Source organism: Colletotrichum gloeosporioides (assembly GCF_011800055.1).
Source record: "Colletotrichum gloeosporioides strain Lc1 chromosome Unknown consensus_54, whole genome shotgun sequence".
Classification (NCBI taxonomy): domain Eukaryota; kingdom Fungi; phylum Ascomycota; class Sordariomycetes; order Glomerellales; family Glomerellaceae; genus Colletotrichum; species Colletotrichum gloeosporioides.
This window is the reverse complement of record NW_025544699.1, coordinates 1178246-1195795: the sequence shown is the minus strand read 5'-3', so window position 1 is coordinate 1195795 and position 17550 is coordinate 1178246. Positions and strand designations below refer to the sequence as shown.

At 55.7% G+C, this 17550-nt stretch overlaps 6 protein-coding genes across 6 annotated transcripts; 3 read left to right on the top strand and 3 right to left on the bottom strand.

Moving 5' to 3' along the window:
• Window positions 1–100: 100 nt before the first annotated feature.
• On the bottom strand, window positions 101–2332 carry GCG54_00004837 (putative sucrose utilization protein SUC1; the record flags this gene model as incomplete). Its single annotated transcript, XM_045404879.1, has 3 exons — window positions 101–808; window positions 869–1370; window positions 1434–2332. The coding sequence occupies 3 exons, from the start codon at window positions 2330–2332 to the stop codon at window positions 101–103; spliced, it is 2109 nt and encodes a 702-aa protein (XP_045262822.1).
• Window positions 2333–3385: 1053 nt separating this feature from the next.
• On the bottom strand, window positions 3386–5182 carry GCG54_00004836 (putative transporter; the record flags this gene model as incomplete). Its single annotated transcript, XM_045404878.1, has 4 exons — window positions 3386–4246; window positions 4308–4540; window positions 4604–4781; window positions 4841–5182. 4 exons carry the CDS (start codon window positions 5180–5182, stop codon window positions 3386–3388), a joined length of 1614 nt encoding a protein of 537 aa, XP_045262821.1.
• Window positions 5183–6415: 1233 nt separating this feature from the next.
• Window positions 6416–7786, top strand: GCG54_00004835 (putative alpha-ketoglutarate-dependent sulfonate dioxygenase; the record flags this gene model as incomplete). The annotated part of the gene is made up of 4 exons (XM_045404877.1): window positions 6416–6632; window positions 6709–7109; window positions 7218–7422; window positions 7482–7786. 4 exons carry the CDS (start codon window positions 6416–6418, stop codon window positions 7784–7786), a joined length of 1128 nt encoding a protein of 375 aa, XP_045262820.1.
• Window positions 7787–8229: 443 nt separating this feature from the next.
• GCG54_00004833 (Alpha-glucosidase) lies at window positions 8230–10221 on the bottom strand (the record flags this gene model as incomplete). The annotated part of the gene is made up of 4 exons (XM_045404875.1): window positions 8230–8740; window positions 8802–9140; window positions 9195–9865; window positions 9985–10221. The coding sequence occupies 4 exons, from the start codon at window positions 10219–10221 to the stop codon at window positions 8230–8232; spliced, it is 1758 nt and encodes a 585-aa protein (XP_045262818.1).
• GCG54_00004834 (Alpha-glucosidase) lies at window positions 9554–9886 on the top strand (the record flags this gene model as incomplete). The annotated part of the gene is made up of 1 exon (XM_045404876.1): window positions 9554–9886. A coding segment is annotated over one exon (333 nt), but the record flags the coding sequence as incomplete, so codon positions are not given.
• A 1997-nt stretch (window positions 10222–12218) lies between the features above and the next one.
• Window positions 12219–13575, top strand: GCG54_00004832 (putative voltage-gated potassium channel subunit beta; the record flags this gene model as incomplete). Its single annotated transcript, XM_045404874.1, has 6 exons — window positions 12219–12316; window positions 12387–12409; window positions 12466–12532; window positions 12588–12675; window positions 12734–13282; window positions 13354–13575. The coding sequence occupies 6 exons, from the start codon at window positions 12219–12221 to the stop codon at window positions 13573–13575; spliced, it is 1047 nt and encodes a 348-aa protein (XP_045262817.1).
• Between the last annotated feature and the right edge of the window lie 3975 nt (window positions 13576–17550).

The window sequence follows — 17550 nt, the reverse complement described above, 5'->3', positions numbered from 1 at the left end:
CCCGACTTTGCTCGCCCTGCCGCTGTACATCGCGTATAGCGTAGAAGCACAGGAGCACCTAAGTAAGGCTCGTCATGTAGCTATCGACACCGCCAATACACTACTCGTATGGCCTCTTGAAATTGGTCGCTTGCGTCGGACTGGCGAACACGCCAGTATTATTCTGCACCGACGTCATCCAGTCATCGCTCGCGACATTGTCCCATAATGCTCCGTTGGCAAAGAGCATGTCCAGGGTGCCGTTGGACTCGACCGTGTTGAAAGAGCCGTCAAAGTTCTGCAACTGGCCAATGAGATCGTGCGCCCCGGGGCCCAGCTGCGCAGACTGATCCCACATGTTGGCCCGCTCCATGTTCTGCCGCTGGGGCGACATCGGGTCAGGCGTGGTGCCGTTGCCCAGCCCTTGGATAGGGTTGTCTTTGTCGAGCATGGCCATGAAGCTTGCTTGCGCCTGGGCTTGGGCATAGGCGGAAGCGGCGGCGGCGTCTGATACGCCGTCGATCGGGTTGAACATGGACGGCGAACCGTTGGATCCTGCGCTGCGCTCCTCGCGCCATTGCTCGTCGTCCACTTCCTGGACTCTGGGTGACAGATTCCTGTTCATGATCATCAGGGGGCCGTCTTGGACCTCGGCGATGCGGGCGCAGAGCATCTCCAGTAGGGCCTTGTTGCCTCCTCGGCAGGAGGCTAGCACCCTTTGGAGTTGTAAAAGAATGTCTCTTGGACCGTCGGTCGAAGCCCGCGGAAGCCGAAAATTGTTTGCGACGGCATCGGTTACTGCGCTGGCGATCTCATAAATCTTGAACTCCTATTTCAAAAAGTCAGCAAAGACGCTTTGGCGAGCAGAAGCAGCATGTTATAATCCTACGATTCCAGGGCCATGGGCTTCGATGGCCGTGCTTGGCAGCTGTGAAATAAGTTGAAGGAACTCCTTTGCGATCTGGATGGGATGCGAGAGGGAGGTCACGTTCTGGTTCGAAGAGGACGACCAAGCTCGACCATGATTCATGGTAACCTTCCACAACACCGCTTGCATCCACTGGCGCGTGACGGCAATATCGGCGCGCTGGACATCGCTGCTGGCGTCGGCATCCAGGGGTATTTCCTGGAGCTTCCTTTGAACGACGTCCAAGCAGGCTCTGCTAGCCGTCTGCAAGCCATCCGCCATGGACCAGATTGCATCTTCCTCGTCCGAGTTTTGAAGAATGTCAAAGGCGCCGCTCTGGTCAAATATCCAGAACAAGTTGGCGAGCTTCTTGAAAGCCGGCAGGATGTGTCCCTCGTCCTCTCCCACGCCAGACCCATCCAGAGAGGGAAAGCGTATGTTGGACTTGAGCACGACCGGCAGCTTGTGAAGCATTGCTACGCCCCTGAAAAGTGTGTTAGACGCACCAAGCTCACGTTTTTTTCAATCACTCAGGGAACGGCGGTACCTTTCCGTGACGAACAGCAACCACAATATCCTCCGCCTCATCTGCTGCTCCGAAAGAGGGAGACTCGTGTACGATGATTCCTTGTGCAGCCCCATGATCTGGGCAAGAGTGATGGCCTCCCGCAGGTAAAGAAGGGACTTGGCCCCACCCGGCTGCTGGTTTTCGTGATAGACATGAAGGAAGAAGGACGTTCTCAACCAATTGAGGTTCATGGGTGGGCCGCCCTCCCGTTCCTGCAGCGCCATCCGCGAACGCTGGCATTCCGCCTCCATGGACCCCGCCGTCGCGGGATCGTTGCTGTCTGTCGTCGACAGCTTGAGCTGTGATATCGTGGCAGCCCCAACGGCGTTGGCCAAGACGTATGACTCCAAATCATCGGCATCACGGTGGAGCGAGGCCATTATCTCCTCAACGGCGATGATGGGCCATACTGGGAAAAGTCGCAGGCGGTAAACACATAATCTCAGTACCAGTGACGGGATCGGGGTCCTCGGGGGTTGGACAGCAGCAGCAACAGCAGCCTCTTGCCGGACAACTCTCTGGCTTCCAGTGGAGCCTCCTCCGTCAGACGAGCCTTCCTCGGACGAAGACGGGGACCGTGAGAGCGAGGTGCCCGTCGGCGGCGCGCCGGTAGGCGAGGTGCTGCCAGTCCCATCACCGGCGGAGGCCGGGGCAGGGCCGGGACCGGTGCCGGAACTCTCTTGTTGTTGGGCCTGCGCAATCTGCCGGATTGTCTTCGCTCTCAGGTTCCGGGGCCCCCGGGTTGCAGGGACCTTGTTGAAGGTGCAGGCAGTTCCGATGGCGACGCAGCCATGGCAGGGCGGGACCTCGGTGCACTTGATCTTGCGGATCTTGCACGCGTCACAAGCTCTCTTGCCAATCTTGCGCCCGGTAGACATGTCGCGAAGACGGAAGAGAAGCGTTGAAGACTACTCGTGCCGTGGCATGGCAGACTGCCAGCCAATCCAGACTTTGGTGTTTCCGGCGCCCCCCCACAACGCGTGTGATATTGTGTCAACCGTTGTATGTGGTGTGTTTTCTCTCTCGGTCTTAGTGATGTAAGAGGTGGAGGATGGTATGACAAAGCAGGCAGGTGTTGATAATAGAAATATTCAAAAAAGAAAGATAAGAGAAAACTTCGGCTATGCTCCGGTCTGCCCAAGTCTGTCTCTGCGCCAGTCGACTTTTGTGGGATGAACTCGAGCAGAATGGTACGGAAACCCTTGTTGTCAAGCAGTGAGTTTGACAGCAAGAGAAGGGCAGGTGGGCTCTGGATTCGGAGGAGGGAAGGGAAAATTGGGGACTCTGAGCAGACAGAGGTGCTGTTTGGAGCTGTTTGAGATGCCGTCTGCGGGGCCTCGGCGATGGTGTGCTCGATGCACTAAACCCGGCGTGGTAATGGTGGAGAAGGCCCCCTGCAGCTGGGACCAGAGGGGATTCGTTAGGGATCTTTAGCGCTCTTGGCTTTGTATTTCCCCGCAAATTGCGGCCTGTTGACCGCCGACCGAACGGCCCTTTTTTCCAGCGGTTTGGTCTGGACACTGCGGGAACCGTACCGCACCTGCCCTGGACTGATCGATCAATCAGCGTCTCTGCATTTCGATTTGAAGACCCTCACTTTAGGAACACACTCCGAAGGACCTTACAACGCTGCAGAGTCTTGGCTAATTACCTTCCATACAAAATCACCATGGAAAAACACACAACCGTTGACATGTGATCCAACTCAGCCAATTGTTGTTGTCTCTTTAACATGTGTATGCCGCGTTGGTTCATTTAAAGGGAAATATTACGGACGAGGGTAGTTGTCAATGCAAACCGCCAAGCTCTAAGCCCCTGTCATCTTCAATTATAGCTTGATTATCCACCTCCTAATTATTCAACTTGGGTATCCGTATTCCACCGAAAAACGACTAAACGCTCTGTCGCATGGGGCAGTAATTGCACAGATCCTAATAAACAAATCTGAAATCCAATCGCTTGTTTCCGTCCTTCTCGCGCGCTTCCGCATCGTTCTGGTACGCCAGCCGCTCCTCGTTCGACATGGTGCTCCACACCCGCTCCTTGCGCTTGTTCAAGGTGATCAGGACTTGCCTGTGTACCAGGAAAACGACAAGACTCAGAGCGCAAATGGACACGCAGACGGTGTTGCCGCGCTTGTAGTAGGGGGCGTCGTATGCGCGGTAGATTTGCGAGCCAATGAGCGAGCCAATCTGGACAATGACGTTGTATGTTGCGGCTGAGATGGCGCGCTTCTTCACGTCAAACGTGTTCTCGGAAATCCACGAAGACACGATCGGGTGGAAGTAGGGGTACCCAGAGATGAGCGTGACCATCGAGAAGCGCTCCCAGTCGCGGCCGCCGTCGGGCAGGGTGAGCAGGCCGATGAGGAGGGGCATGATCCACGCCTCGCCAAAGATGCAGTGGAATGCCCGCTCCTTGAAGTAGTCGCTGCTGAATGCAAGGCCGAGCATGGTGAAGATCTGCAGGACGGCCGACGGGACCGTGAGCATGTTCGCGTTAAAGGTCGTGAAGCCGATGCGGCGGAGCGTAAGCGTGAGATACGCCTGCACTGGGGTGGCGGGAATGTAGGCGACGAGGCCGATGAAGTAGAGACCCCACATGGACGGATCCAGCCAGGCGTTCTTGATGTCCTTGAACGTTGCCGGCTCCTTGAGGGCAGTGAGGCCCTTTGCGGGGTCGTCACGGAGGATGCGGTTGGTCATGATGACCTCCTCTCTCTCAGTGTACCAGGGTTTTCTCCACATGACCGTGGTCGTGTTTGTGGGGGACTGGGGGAGCCAGAGGAAAGACTGAGCAAACCCCGGTTAGCTATCGCTTCTTCGCCAACAAACAGAGGGGTGTTCAACTTACGACAGTCGCCAGCACGCACGTCAGGAGACCTTCCAACATGAACAACCAGAACCAGCCTGGGTGGCCCCCAATGCCACGCATCTTGAGGATGCCAGCCGCGAGGAGGGCCGAGATGACTCGCGCAACGTTGAGAGTGGACCAAAACACGGCCAGGCGCACCGAGAGCTCCTTGGACGTGTAGAAGTAGGTCGCAAAGAGGATAGTTCCCGGGATAAAACCTCCTTCGCAGGCACCTTGGACTTGTGTTAGATGAAAAAAGACGAGAAAAGGGGGGTTGATAAGGTATTCGAGCATACCAATGAGGGCTCTCGTAACGTAAAAGCCAGCGCGGTTCGTCATCCAGGCCTGGGCCCAAGAGACGGTTCCCCACATCATCATCATGGTCGGCAACACATACTTGAAGCCGTAACGCTTGGTGAGGAATTGAACGGGAAACTCGGCGCACAGGAATGCGAGGAGCTGGATCGTGGTTCCCTGGAAATTGGCGAATTAGCAAATTGTACAGCCACGCAAAGCATCACGTTGAGTCTCACGTTGTTGTAGTCGTCACTGCTGAGCTTCATGTCCTTGAGGAAATCATCGGCCAGCGCGTTGGACAGGTTTCCACGGTCCAGCTGGAGGCCGAAAAACATGACGCAGAGCCACGTCAAGAGCTTCAGGTCCGTCTTGCGAACAACAGCCCTCTCCTCGGCCGCCGTCCAAGTCGCTGTCGGGTCCCATCGGTGCCGTCCCTCGTAGGACTCGTGAGGCGGGACGAGATTAGAAAGGTTCTCGCGGCCGACCGCGGGCACGTCAGAGTCCTGGTAGACCGAGACGGCGTCCTTGCCGCTGTCGCTGCCCGTCTTGTTGGCGTGAGTGGCCTCGACGTCGGCCATGTTGACTGACGGGTCTTGGCTGGGCGGGCGTAGTGAGTGAGGTCCGGGTCAGGTTCGCTCGCAGGGAGGGAACCGGTTCAGAAAAGACGCGGGCGGACCGTTCAACTTCCCAGGAGTTCGGGCTGCTTTGTGGAATGAGAGCAAGCGACGACGATGGAGAAAGAGGGTCCCGGGAAGGGCAAATGGCATGTTCTGAAGCTTCAACTTAATAGTCGTTCTGGAGGCTCTGTTTGAGGCTAGCAGATCACGGCTCACGACATCGAAGCTCGGTCTTGCGTCTTCGATGATATCCACAAACTAGTGGAGGTGAACCATGTGGTCGGACCGGGGGCAGGAGAAGATGGTGTTGACAACTTTTTCTAGTGTTTTTTTCTGGATCTCGGAGTGCCTTTTTGACAGGACCCGGCTCCGTTCCGGATGGCTTAGCCGGGTCTCCAACTTTCCCCAGATTCTCCAGATTTTTTTCCGCGCGCTAGGGGACCCCTCATTGTCTTGGCCCGTCAACAGTATCATGTAGTTCAGCTTCGTTCGAAACCGCAGCGTTTTGATCGCAGGTCAGCTGCACAATCAAGCGACGAAAAGCTGGGACTCGGGGCTGCTGAACGGGCTGGGGGGAAATCATTCATCAAGGAGGGGGGAGGCAATGCAGCAAGCTTGTGATGGAATGGGCAAGGAGCCCCGGCAGAGAGTACGAAGACAACTCCATTGCTTTCTCCGAGAGATTCTCCATGACGGAAAACTGGGGCGTTTGGCTCCGAACAAGAACCCCGCTCCCATGATTGGCTGCACCAGACAGCCTTCGCCAAATTAGGAAGCTTTGCGATTGCGCCATCGCCCACCCAGCCGGGAGCCGCCGTGCAACGAGAGGCCATCCTGTTGGAGAAAACGTCTGACGATCGATCCTCTCTCTCTCCCTCTCCTCATCGATGACTGACTTGACTGCCAACTGCTGCAGTGGCCCCCCCGGTTTCGCTCTGAGACATTATACATCCTCACTGTGATACTTGAAGAAAATCTCACGGCTGCTTCGGCCCTACACTTTGTCAAACACATATATATCTGGCAATTCTCGGCTCTTTGCTTATCAGATCTCGCTTGGATAGATCCACGACTCATCAACATCTACCTCACCTACACTCACCATCTGCCGGCTCTAAGCGGAGGTAGCCTTGTAAACTACTGCTCATCAGAGTTGCTCTCACATACTGATTCTCATTCACTACCACCAACAACATGCCCTCTGCCATCTCCAACGACACCGAGGCCAACATTGTTGGCGGCAACGCCCAGGCCCGCCCTCGCCTGAGCAAGCCTCTGGTCTACTCCGGCACCCTTGATAACTACAAGAACGCCGACATCACCCCTGTCATTGGCCGGGAGTACGAGGGCCTCCAGGTCGTCGATCTCCTCAAGGCCGATGACCAGGTCATCAAGGACTTGGCCGTCACCAGTAAGAAAGAATTTGCAATCCAGCCGTGTGTTTGCCGTCAACGTACCGTTTCTAACACAAGTGCATCATTTCCCAGTCTCCCAACGCGGCGTCGTCTTCCTCAGAGACCAGGATGTGACCCCAACTCAGATGAAGGAGTTTTGCCTCCGCCTGACAGAGCTTGCTGGATGTGTAAGTCGCGCCATCCGACGAACCACCGTCTCCATATCAAACGGGGGCCAGACTAACCCGGCAGAACAGCCCGAATCATCAGGTCTTCACATCCACCCCCTGACGGAGGAGGGTAGCGAGCTCGGTGACCAGATTAGCGTCATCAGCAGCGAGAAGCAGAAGAAGGGCGGCGGTCTCACTCACCAATTGAGCGATGTCAGCCGATTCGCCAGCGCCGGCTGGCACACCGACATCTCTTTCGAGCAAGTCCCCTCGGACTACGCCATGCTCAAGATCCACACCCTGCCCACGACGGGCGGTGACACTGTAAGTTGGGAAAACACCTGCATCCTTCCCCCCCCCCTGTCTCCGCTGGACCCCTTGCATGCAAGAGAGAGAGAGAGAGAGACCTTGTCGCTGACAAACCGTCTGCAGCTGTGGGCTTCTGGATATGAGATCTACGACAGACTCTCCCCTGCCATGCAGAAGTTCCTGGAAGGGCTGACTGCCACCCACGACGCCACCTTCTTCCACGACGAGGCCACAAGGCTCGGCAACCCACTCCGTGAGGGCATCCGAGGCTCGCCGCTGAACAAGGGCGGCGACCTCAAGTCCATCCACCCCGTCATCCGGACCAACCGTAAGTCGTAATCATCCTCCGTTGACTATGGTCTAGATTTTGCTGACAAAAAGTGACAGCCGTCACCGGATGGAAGTCCGTCTACGTGAACAAGGGCTTCACCAAGCGCATCAACGGCGTCACAAAGGACGAGTCCGACATTCTCCTCAACTACCTCTTCAACCTCGTCACCCAGAACCACGACGCCCAGGTCCGCTTCAAGTGGCGCAAGAACGACCTCGCCATCTGGGACAACAGGAGCATGTGGCACTGCGCCACGTACGACTACGTCGAGGCCAGGGCGGGCGACCGTGTGGCGTCGCTGGGAGAGGCTCCCTATCTTGACCTCAACAGCACCGGAAGAAGGGAGGCTTTGGGACTGTAGAAAAATGATGAACACGACAGGGAATCATGACTGGCGTTAGCGTTTTATTTATGGGGCCAATAGGTCCGAGATGAATTGATATTACTTGCTATGATCATTGTCATTTCAGACTGTTAATTTTGCTTGGGAGGCCTTTCAGTGATTTTTGGATTTGATCATATTGCCGTTCAGGAAGATGTTCCTAAGGCTCTTGTTGGTGTACTTTCTAGCAAGTTATCCTACTGGCGCTTGGCAAGAAGACTATTTTATCCAGCTTATATCAGTTTGCTATCCAAGGTACCTGTTCCTTATAGTTTTCCCCTCACCACTCTTTCATCAAGAAAAACCAACGGGCAGTCACACAGAAACCAATCATTAGAAATAACCTCTTCCATTTTTATGACGGTTTAGATGGCTCATGATATTTCTATTCTACTATATTTTCTTTCAGGCATGTCTCATGTTCAAGCCAGCAGCACAGCTACTCCCTCGTAAGGGCCAAGCGTTACCTTTCCGTTGCTAAAATCGTCCTTGGTCTTGCCGTTATATGTGACCAAGACTTCCTTAACATCTCTAGGGAGGCCAGTCCACTCAACAGGCTTGGGCGAAAAGTTGCAGGCCACCAGGGCGGTTGACCCGTCGTCGGCCTTGCGAGCGTACGCAAAGACCTGCTCATGGGCCTCGTCGACAAGGTTGAAGTCGCCATAGACAAAGATATCCTTGAACTTCTTTCGAGTCTCCAGCACGTGGCGCCACGTGTGGTAGACAGAGTCGGGGTTGGACGTTTGCGAGGCGGCATTGATTTCCTTGTGGTTGGGGTGGACGGCCATCCACGGCGTGGCGTCCGCGGTCGTGAAGCCGGCGTTCGCGCTGGCGTCCCACTGCATTGGTGTTCTCGCGTTGTCGCGAGACTTCTTCTGGTACTCGACCTTGTAGGCCTCGAGGGTCTTTTCGTCGTCAACGTCCTTGTGCAAGCTGTAGTCTGTTAGCCTTGCTGCGAAACAATCAGACGAAAAAGGGGAATCGCGACACTCACTTCCAGTGATTCAGACAGTCAATGTCCTTGGACTCCTTCATGAAGAAGTTCTGCGGCACATTGACCATGCCGATCTCCTGCCCCTGGTAAACGAACGGCGTTCCGGCTTGGAGGCCTTGAAGCAGGGAGATCATCTTGGCGCTGTTCTCGCGATGCTCGGGCGCGTCGCTCGCGAAACGACTGACGGATCGAGGCTGGTCGTGATTCTCGAGGTAAAGGGCGTTCCAGCCATTGTTGTCGTACATGAAACGTTGCCACTTGTCGACCAGAGTCTTGAACTCCGCGAGCTTCCACTCCTTGGGAGAGAACTTGCCCTGCGGACCATGGTCGATGTCCATACTGCCACACGTTAACACCAGCTCAATAGAGGAAAAGAACCACAGGATTACTCACAACTCAAAGTGGAAAATCATGCTCAGCTCCTCCCGGTCCGCGTTGACACTCTTGATGACCTCCTTCAGATCCCTGACGCAAGGCATCTCGCCGACGCTGAATGCATCGTACTCCTTCAGAATGGCACCCAGCTCCTTCAGATACTCGTGCAATCTGGGCCCAGCAGAGTACAGCTCCGATCCGGGGAGCACCTCCTGGTCAGAGTCCGGGAAGTCCTGCGGCTTGCTCACGAAGTTGATGACATCCAAGCGGAACCCGTCGGCGCCCTTGTCCAGCCAGAAGCGCATGATGGCGTGCACCGCATCGCGGACCTTGGGGTTCTCCCAGTTGAGATCGGGCTGCTCCCGCGCGAACAGGCGCAGGTAGTACTCTCCCGTGGTCTCGTCCCACTCCCACGCACTGCCTTGGAAGTGCGACTTCCAGTTGTTGGGAGGCTGGCGGTTGCCGTTGGCGTCGTACTTTGCCGGGCGCCAGATGTACCAGTCGCGGTAAGGGTTCGTCTTGGAGGAGCGGGACTGCTTGAACCATTCGTGCTGGTCACTGGTGTGGTTGACGACGAGGTCGAGGACAAGCTTCATGCCGCGGGCGTGCAAGGCATCCTTGAGCTCGTCGACGTCGGCAACGGTGCCGTAGGGGGCGTGGATTTCGCGATAGTTGCTAATGTCATAGCCCTGCCAATTGTGTCAGTCTGAACGCCCATCGCAAGCACCCATTGAATTCAAGCAGCCACTCGAGGATGCATTTGCATTACTCAAGTCTGCGAGAACGAGATGAGGGGGTTCATACTGACCATGTCAATCTGCGGGCTCTCAAAGATGGGGCAGAGCCACACAATGTCGACACCCAAATTCTTGAAGTAGTCGACCTTTGAGATGATGCCTCTCAAGTCACCCACACCGCTGCCCTTGGAGTCTTTGAACGATGCTGGGTACACCTGGTAGACGGACTGCTCTTTCCACCATCTGCGGTACTTGTTGGGCTGGCCGCCGGCGCCGACGCCAGAGACCTCAACTTCGTGAGGAGCCATTGTGACTGATTGGTTTGTGACGCGGGTTCCGTGTAAGTTCGGTTGACTCGTAGATTCGTTCGGGCGAGGGTCGCGAGGAGTCGAGTAACAACCCCAGGACAGGAGTGAGAGAGACGAGCAGCAAGCTTTTTGTATAGTACCAGAAATGCCGTGTTTGAAAAGGAAACCCAACGATCTAAGGATCTAGCTGATTGGAAGATTCGTCTGTTTGTAAAGCTTCAAAGCAACGTGTCGAGGCGAATATTTCTGCGAATGAAGCAGAACTAGCAGCCAATGGGGGGCAAACTTTTGAGAGAAGGAAGATGGTTTGTACACCGTCAGGGCACAGCACTCATGCGGACACGATTTCTTGAGTCGACTGCTGGCTGCTGAGGGAGAAAAGAGATCGGCGTTGTGCAGGGAAGTGGGAAATCAGCTGCAAGCTCTGCCGGTGGCTCCAGGTGGTGTTCCAGCTCTTGGAGTTTCCTTGGAAAGAAAGTTGGATCGTCGTGGGGAGTGGTTTGATGGTGGTACCTGTGTAGCTGCGGGCGACAGCCGCCATTTCACGCGAGGAATTCTACCGATGGGGGAGCGGACCGACTCCGATCAGACCCCGAGTGCGAGTGCCCCGCCATGGTGGTGCTTCTTGTAAGTCGTCATGCGGGGTAACAACTTGGTGAGAGTGAGAGTGGGAGTGCTGCATACCTTAGGTAAAGGTATTGGAAAAGACAGAGCTTGGTGGGGCAAAGCTGAGCATGGCATTTACGTCTGCCGCGTCTGCTGCAATGTCTTCTGCATGTCGTCTTCCACTCGCCTCCGTCATTGTGGTCTTTGCCATTCCCCAACCGCCCGTCTCGCTCTCGCCATTGAATCCGTCCACGATTCATGAAGGCCACCGGTGCTATTTCTGGCACCAACCGACCCGACCGTGCCTCTTACCACGTGTAAACCTTCGAGATGTCCTGCATTGACACCATTACGTTGTTGCGTGTTGCAGGTTGACGGACAGCACGCCAGAGGCACCGAAATGCCCGTGTAACTTTCAGCAAATTAGTGGACTGTCTCCGCCGCGTCCACCACACCCGCCCATAAGTGTAGGTCCACTACAGCTTACCCGTTATCCTTTTTCCGAGAGTATCTCCGCATCGTAATGTGTCGGTGATGCATCCTCCGATGAGCCTCCGGACTCAGCTCCGGAAGGGAAATCACACGGAGATGAGTGTCGGCGCCGACTAAAGGCCGGACATGGCGGCCGGCGGGATTCATCGCCAACGCCGCTGCCGCCGCCGCCGCCGCCTTCGGTAAAAGAGGCTTGATATTGGAAGAGGTGGCGCTGTGAGAGGCTGAGCGCCGGTCACACCGACGGACAGCCGTCTTCGGCACGTTTCTCAGACATCATGATGCATTAGATCGTCCTGATCGACAAGAAATGTCTGAATCAGCCGTTGACGCAGATGTAAGCAAAACGCGTAGCGGCAACTCTGTAAATTATGCAAACAGACACGCCTGTCTACGCCTCCGGTATGGCAATCATTGGAGAACTTGAGCATCCTACGCAACTTTTCCATTCATCGCCAGTGGCGCACCGGTGAACAATTGCATCTCCAGAGAGAACACAGCTACGAGCGGAAGGGAGCTCCCCTGTGTGTGTGTGTGTGGAAACTTGCATGTGTTCCGCACGAAGGGTCCCCACGGCCCCAACTGCACCGGGCGAGCGTAGCATGAGCGACGAGGGCGTCCATTGGTCAATTCCGTGAGGTCTCGCTGTGTGACGAGGTGGGGTTTGGCGGGGGGAGGGGCCAGCGACAGCTCCCCGAGAGTAACTCCGCGGCGCGGGGCACGATTTGGAGCTTTCATGTGCGAAAAATTGACCAAGACAGGAGAGCATTGTAAACAAAACCTCTGCATCGCTTTTCCCTTTCAACGAAGAAACAAAGTTGCACGGCTGTGACGGAGTCGACGAATAGCTTTTCTGAGATACCCCCTTTCAAACCGCGGAATCGAGATCCACAGACACAATGGCTTGGGAAGAACCGAGAAAGACGGGCATGCAGTACCGCCGCCTGGGCAACTCTGGCCTTCATGTCTCGGTGCTTGGCTTGGGAGGCTGGCTGACGTACGTGAACCGCGCCGCCTCTGGCTGATGACACTTGAGCGATCCGGGCTGACTGAGATGATGCGCACAGGTTCGGCGGCCACGTTGAGAACGGTACGCGAGTGACACACGGCGTGGAGGTTCTTGGGGTTGTCACTAACTGTCAGCAGAGAAGACGTTTGCATGCATGAAGCAGGCCTACGACCTCGGCGTCAACTTCTTCGATACGGCCGAGAGGTAAGCTCCGCGCGGCCGAGAGAGCGCAGTCCGTAGACTGATCCAATGGTTGCAGCTACGCTGGCGGAAACTCCGAGATTATCATGGGCCAGGCCATCAAGAAGTTCGACTGGAACCGTAACGATATTGTTGTCAGCACCAAGGTGAGTTGGACGTTGGGAATTTCACTCAACATGGCAACGGCTAACTCAGCCTTTGTAGCTCAACTGGGGCGGCGCCAACGGCGAGGTACTCATCAACAACCACGGTCTCTCTCGCAAGCACATCATCGAGGGTCTCCGGGCCTCTCTGAAGCGCCTCGATCTCGAGTATGTCGACATCGTATACGCCCACCGACCCGACCGTTTGACGCCCATGGAAGAGACCGTCCGCGCCTTCAACCATGTCATCGACAAGGGCTGGGCCATGTACTGGGGCACCTCTGAGTGGAGCGCCGACGAGATCGCCGAGGCTTGTGGCATCGCCAAGGACCTCAAGATGATTCCTCCCGTCGTCGAGCAGCCCCAGTACAACATCCTCGAGCGCCGCAAGGTCGAGTACGAGTTCCAGCGCCTGTACCAGCGCTTCGGCCTCGGCTTGACCACCTTCAGCCCCATCAAGATGGGCTTGCTAAGCGGCAAGTACAACGAGAGTCTGGATGCGCCGCCGGCGGGCAGCCGCTTTGCCGAAGGCATGGGCGACAAGTTTGTCAACTGGGCCAACAAGGAGTGGTATGGCAACGACGAGTGGAAGTCCCTGATTCAGAACGTCGTCAAGCTCAAGGCAAGTCCCCACCGGCCACCCCGTGATTTTGGGATGGCATACTGACGGTACGCGTCCAGGGTATTGCGGAGAAGCTTGGTGCCACGCAGTCGCAACTGGCCCTTGCGTGGTGCTTGAAGAACCCGAACGTTACTTCTGTGATTACGGGCGCTTCAAGACCCGAGCAGATTGTCGAGAACGTGGGTGCTCTGAAGGTTCTGGAGAAACTGACACCGGAGATCATGGCGGAGGTTGATGCCGTCGTGGGCGAGGTCAAGCTCGACCCGGCCAGACAAGATTAGATTATGGCGTGTTTGCGGCGAGCGCTGGTTCTGTAGATCAATTTGGGTGGCGTAGTACATGGCACGGCATTTTTGGGAAGAAAGGAACAACAGGTCAGGCATAGGGATACAACGGGCTTTCCAACTGATCCATGCATATCCGTGTTGAGGACCCCGTATTGTTGGATGAGACTCGCTCGATTACTCGCTGACCGCCGTTTCAAGCTGCTCTGGTTGGTAGACATTTCAGAGGAACTGGCTTCTGGAAGCCGTGACAACGGGCCCCGAGTCAAAATGGATGTGGCCACCCGGGTTTGACGCGGCCAAACGATGTGCCGTCTGCGCCATTGCTCGTGCCCTGCTAAAGAATGGTGCTCGCACGTCGAGGTTGCATATGAGACGGACGGGAGTATACTCCGAAGGCGAAGTTGTCCAGACCAGATTCAGGACGAATACGGTATTGGATGCTTCAGAGAGAATCCGACTGGCGCAAACCCTTGTGCAGCCATCTTGACTCGCTTGCGAACGTACTTTGTAGATCTCCAGGGACCATGTAGGGATAGTGCAACGCGTTCCTGGGCTGGTGCTCCAATGTGTTGATGAAACTTGACGAAGGGCGCTGGGAATAGTGTCCCGCGGAGTCACGGCACCGTTCGGGAGTCAACAATGCCAGTGGTTTGGTTGTGGTCTAGACTCACGAAGGTTGTCGATCTTCTCGTCTTAGTTGCACATCGCGAATCGTCAGGTGTCTTTTGAGGCATATTCCGGGGATGACAAGTAACAACCCACAAGAAGTCGGCCGTTTTTACCTTTAAGGTCTGTCAGCGAACGCTAGATGGCGGGGGGACTCCATGATTTACCACGTGTCGACAACGTCCATGCAGCCTGTTGACATCCATCTGTATACCTTAGTCAAAGAGGCCCTCGGACGAGGAAGAACGCTCATCGCTGTTCACGATCGCTTTGATCATGTTTGCCGCAATCAGGAGAGCGCACAGCCGCGATGATACCTCGGGGAGCGACCCCATTGACTCACATGAATACACCCGTGAGAGAACATGTCCCATAGAGACAGCGTGTGCTTTCTGTTGGTAGCAAACCTGGGGTCCCGTCCGTCTCAGAGGCCAAGAAGCGGATGGGGTGGTGGACGCGGGCCATTCCTCAGGGACAGAATATGGGGTACGGGTAGTTGGTGTGTGTGGTAACGTAGGAACGGTACGCTGTAGTGCTTGCATGGATGGGCGGGCTTGGGAAGGCTGCATGGCATGGCTCACCCAAGCGACGAGACGAGGTCTTCGCCGCAGGCGCATTGATCGCCGTCTGGTGGTTGTTTGGTATGAGGGACTGCTACATACCAAACAAGCAAGACGTGTGGCGTCACAGAGTGCGCGACCAGGATGGGCGGAGGAAGGAGATGGGGTTCTCTGGAAGAATTGGGGTCAAGAGAATGCGAAGATGTATGTGGCAGCATGAGCAGCAGAGGTCGTGAGCGAGATGCGAGGTGTTGCGTTGGTGTTGCGTTGTACGGAGAAACGGCAGAAAACTAAGGTGATTTGAGGCTGATGGTTTGAGATAGCTATCGCGACAGCTTCGCACAGAGATCGAGCTGCCAAATAAGATGTCAATATCAGGCCACCTCTGAGGGGAATGACGCCGGGTTGTGGTGTTGGGGACGTGAAGGTTTGAGCTTGGCCCGCCTCGCTGCTTAGTGTCGTGAACGACGGTTGGGAATACAGCCTTAATTGATGGGCAAAGTTGATGCGCGCAGCAGGTATTAGGCCGGTAGAGTAGAGGGGGGACATGTGGCCAAGCAGGGAGGGGGGGCATTTGTTTAATGCAGGGAAACTCTCGCAACTGAAGATGCAGGACGGGATGAGACGAGCATCTGAGCTGAGCTGCGATGTCTGCCCTATGCAGCGCCCCACGACTGCCTGCATGGCTGACATGTGTATGGTGTGGATGGTTGCGATTAGGCCGAGTATGTGTGGGTGTGTCTGTCTTGCTGTGGCTGCAAGGTGTGCATGTTTATTACCTTCCCTAAGGTACTGCATATGTGACCGATTCTGCTGGTGTGGAGCGGAGGTCCAAGGAAATGAACGACCCTTTTGCTTGTCGGGTGAGGTGAGGTAGAGAACCAACACCGGCCTTAAGCCGAAAGCCAATCAGCATCCACTTCGAGTCGATGTCCGATCAAAGTAAAGGGCGACGAGATATTGAACTGAGACATCGATCTCGCAAACCAGACAGGATTCGTGCCTAGCCCGTACGGGTAGACCGGGCGTCTTGGGGGGTTTCCCACCCTTTCTGGCTTCTGTAAGAGCTTCGTGTCATGAAGCTGCGCAGCCAAGACATGCAGAGAACAGAAAGGAATGAGTCGGAAAATAGCTGGCGGAGGGTATGGAAGAGAAGTTAGAAAGAAGTCAGAGAGATGGAACCGCCAAGTGCATAGTACCCCGACGAGCAACATTGAGTAAGGTACATGGCCGTAGTCGCGACAGCAGCGACGAGACTGCGCGGTAACAAGTGCGTTCCTGGTTCGCGGTGCCAAGGGCAAAGCGAGACTGCTCAGACGGAATTGAATGCGCGCGGGTGCTCCATAGTATTTTTGTTAGGTCTCGCCGGGGACGTTGAAGGCGACGGGACGCATGCTGAGTATGAGTATGGTGCTCCGTACGCATCCCCGCGCTGCGTATAGGCATTGACTGGCCGTATGTTTCTTGTCGCGTGCATGTGTCTGCCCTCTGGTGCGACCGTCGCAAGGCAAGGCATGACTTGTACAACGATGGCCGCTACAGGTGAGATCCATGGGCCAAGGTTCTTGTCAAAAGTACCTTATTTTCTTTTTCCTTCTTCTGGAAATAACATTAGGTGCGGTGTTGCAGCGGACACGAGTCTGCAATATTCGATTTGATAGTGCATCTTTGGTCTTCATCCGAGGAGAGACAGAGACAGGAACAGAGAGACGGCTAAAGAGAGATGAGGAACAAAATTCCATTCCGACCGAAGCCTTCTTGGTTTCTGTCGTAGCTGCGTCGGGGAGGCGCCGGCGGATGCAAGTGCTGTTTTAGGCTGGCGGCATGTGGTGTGGTGTGCCGTATGCTGGCAAGCCCAGCTCTTGCGTGCTGGCTGGGCTGGCGAGCTGATGTTGCCCTTGGTCGGTATGCGTACAGCATACAGCAACAGCGTAAGGTGTCTGTAGGTAGGTAGGCAAGCAAGGCAGTACTAGGTAAGTAGGTAGGTGTTGCTGCGAACGGACGGTAGGGCGATACCAGGTCTGTCGCAGATGCAGCACAGAAAACATGCCGCTCTGGCAGGTTCCGAAATACCAACAACTGCCAAGGCCGCCGGATGCAGCAATGAATGGATGTGAGGAAGTGTCTCCCACATCGTTGCCTTACCTAAGGCGCTTTCCCACAGCTGTGGCCCGTGGAACCTGGGTGCGTCCCACCACACTCCATGTCACAGTGTCCACGTCCAAGCTCCTACCCCACCTACCCAAGGTACCTTAGGGGAAAGGCCAGACGCTAAATCGTCAAGTGGTACGCGACTAGTCCCTTCTGGGACGGACATCTGCTCCCTCGAAACGCGGGCGGCTGGAGCAGGGCGAGCCTCACATTCAACATTCCCCCTCACGGCCACCTAAGGTACCTACCTACATTACCTGCCTTGCGCCCGTGTGCCTTACCCCTCGCTGTGTTCCGAAATGTCGACGGAACTTCCTGTCGCCCGTGCCTTCAACAGTTGCACCTGATAGATGCGTATCGCAGCCACGGTGAACTTTGTGCTTGTCTAAGTAAATAACACCGTACGCAGCGAAAATACTTGCACCTGCAGCGCTTGCTTGTAATTGGCCTCAGCTCAATCGTCTGCTTGAGCCAACGACCTATGATCATCCCTACCTACCTGGTGCTGGTAGCCGCTTACCCACTAAAAAAGACCGCACCTCCAGGGCAGCGCCAGGTATGCCTCCGGCAGAGCGACACAAGCGACGCCTGC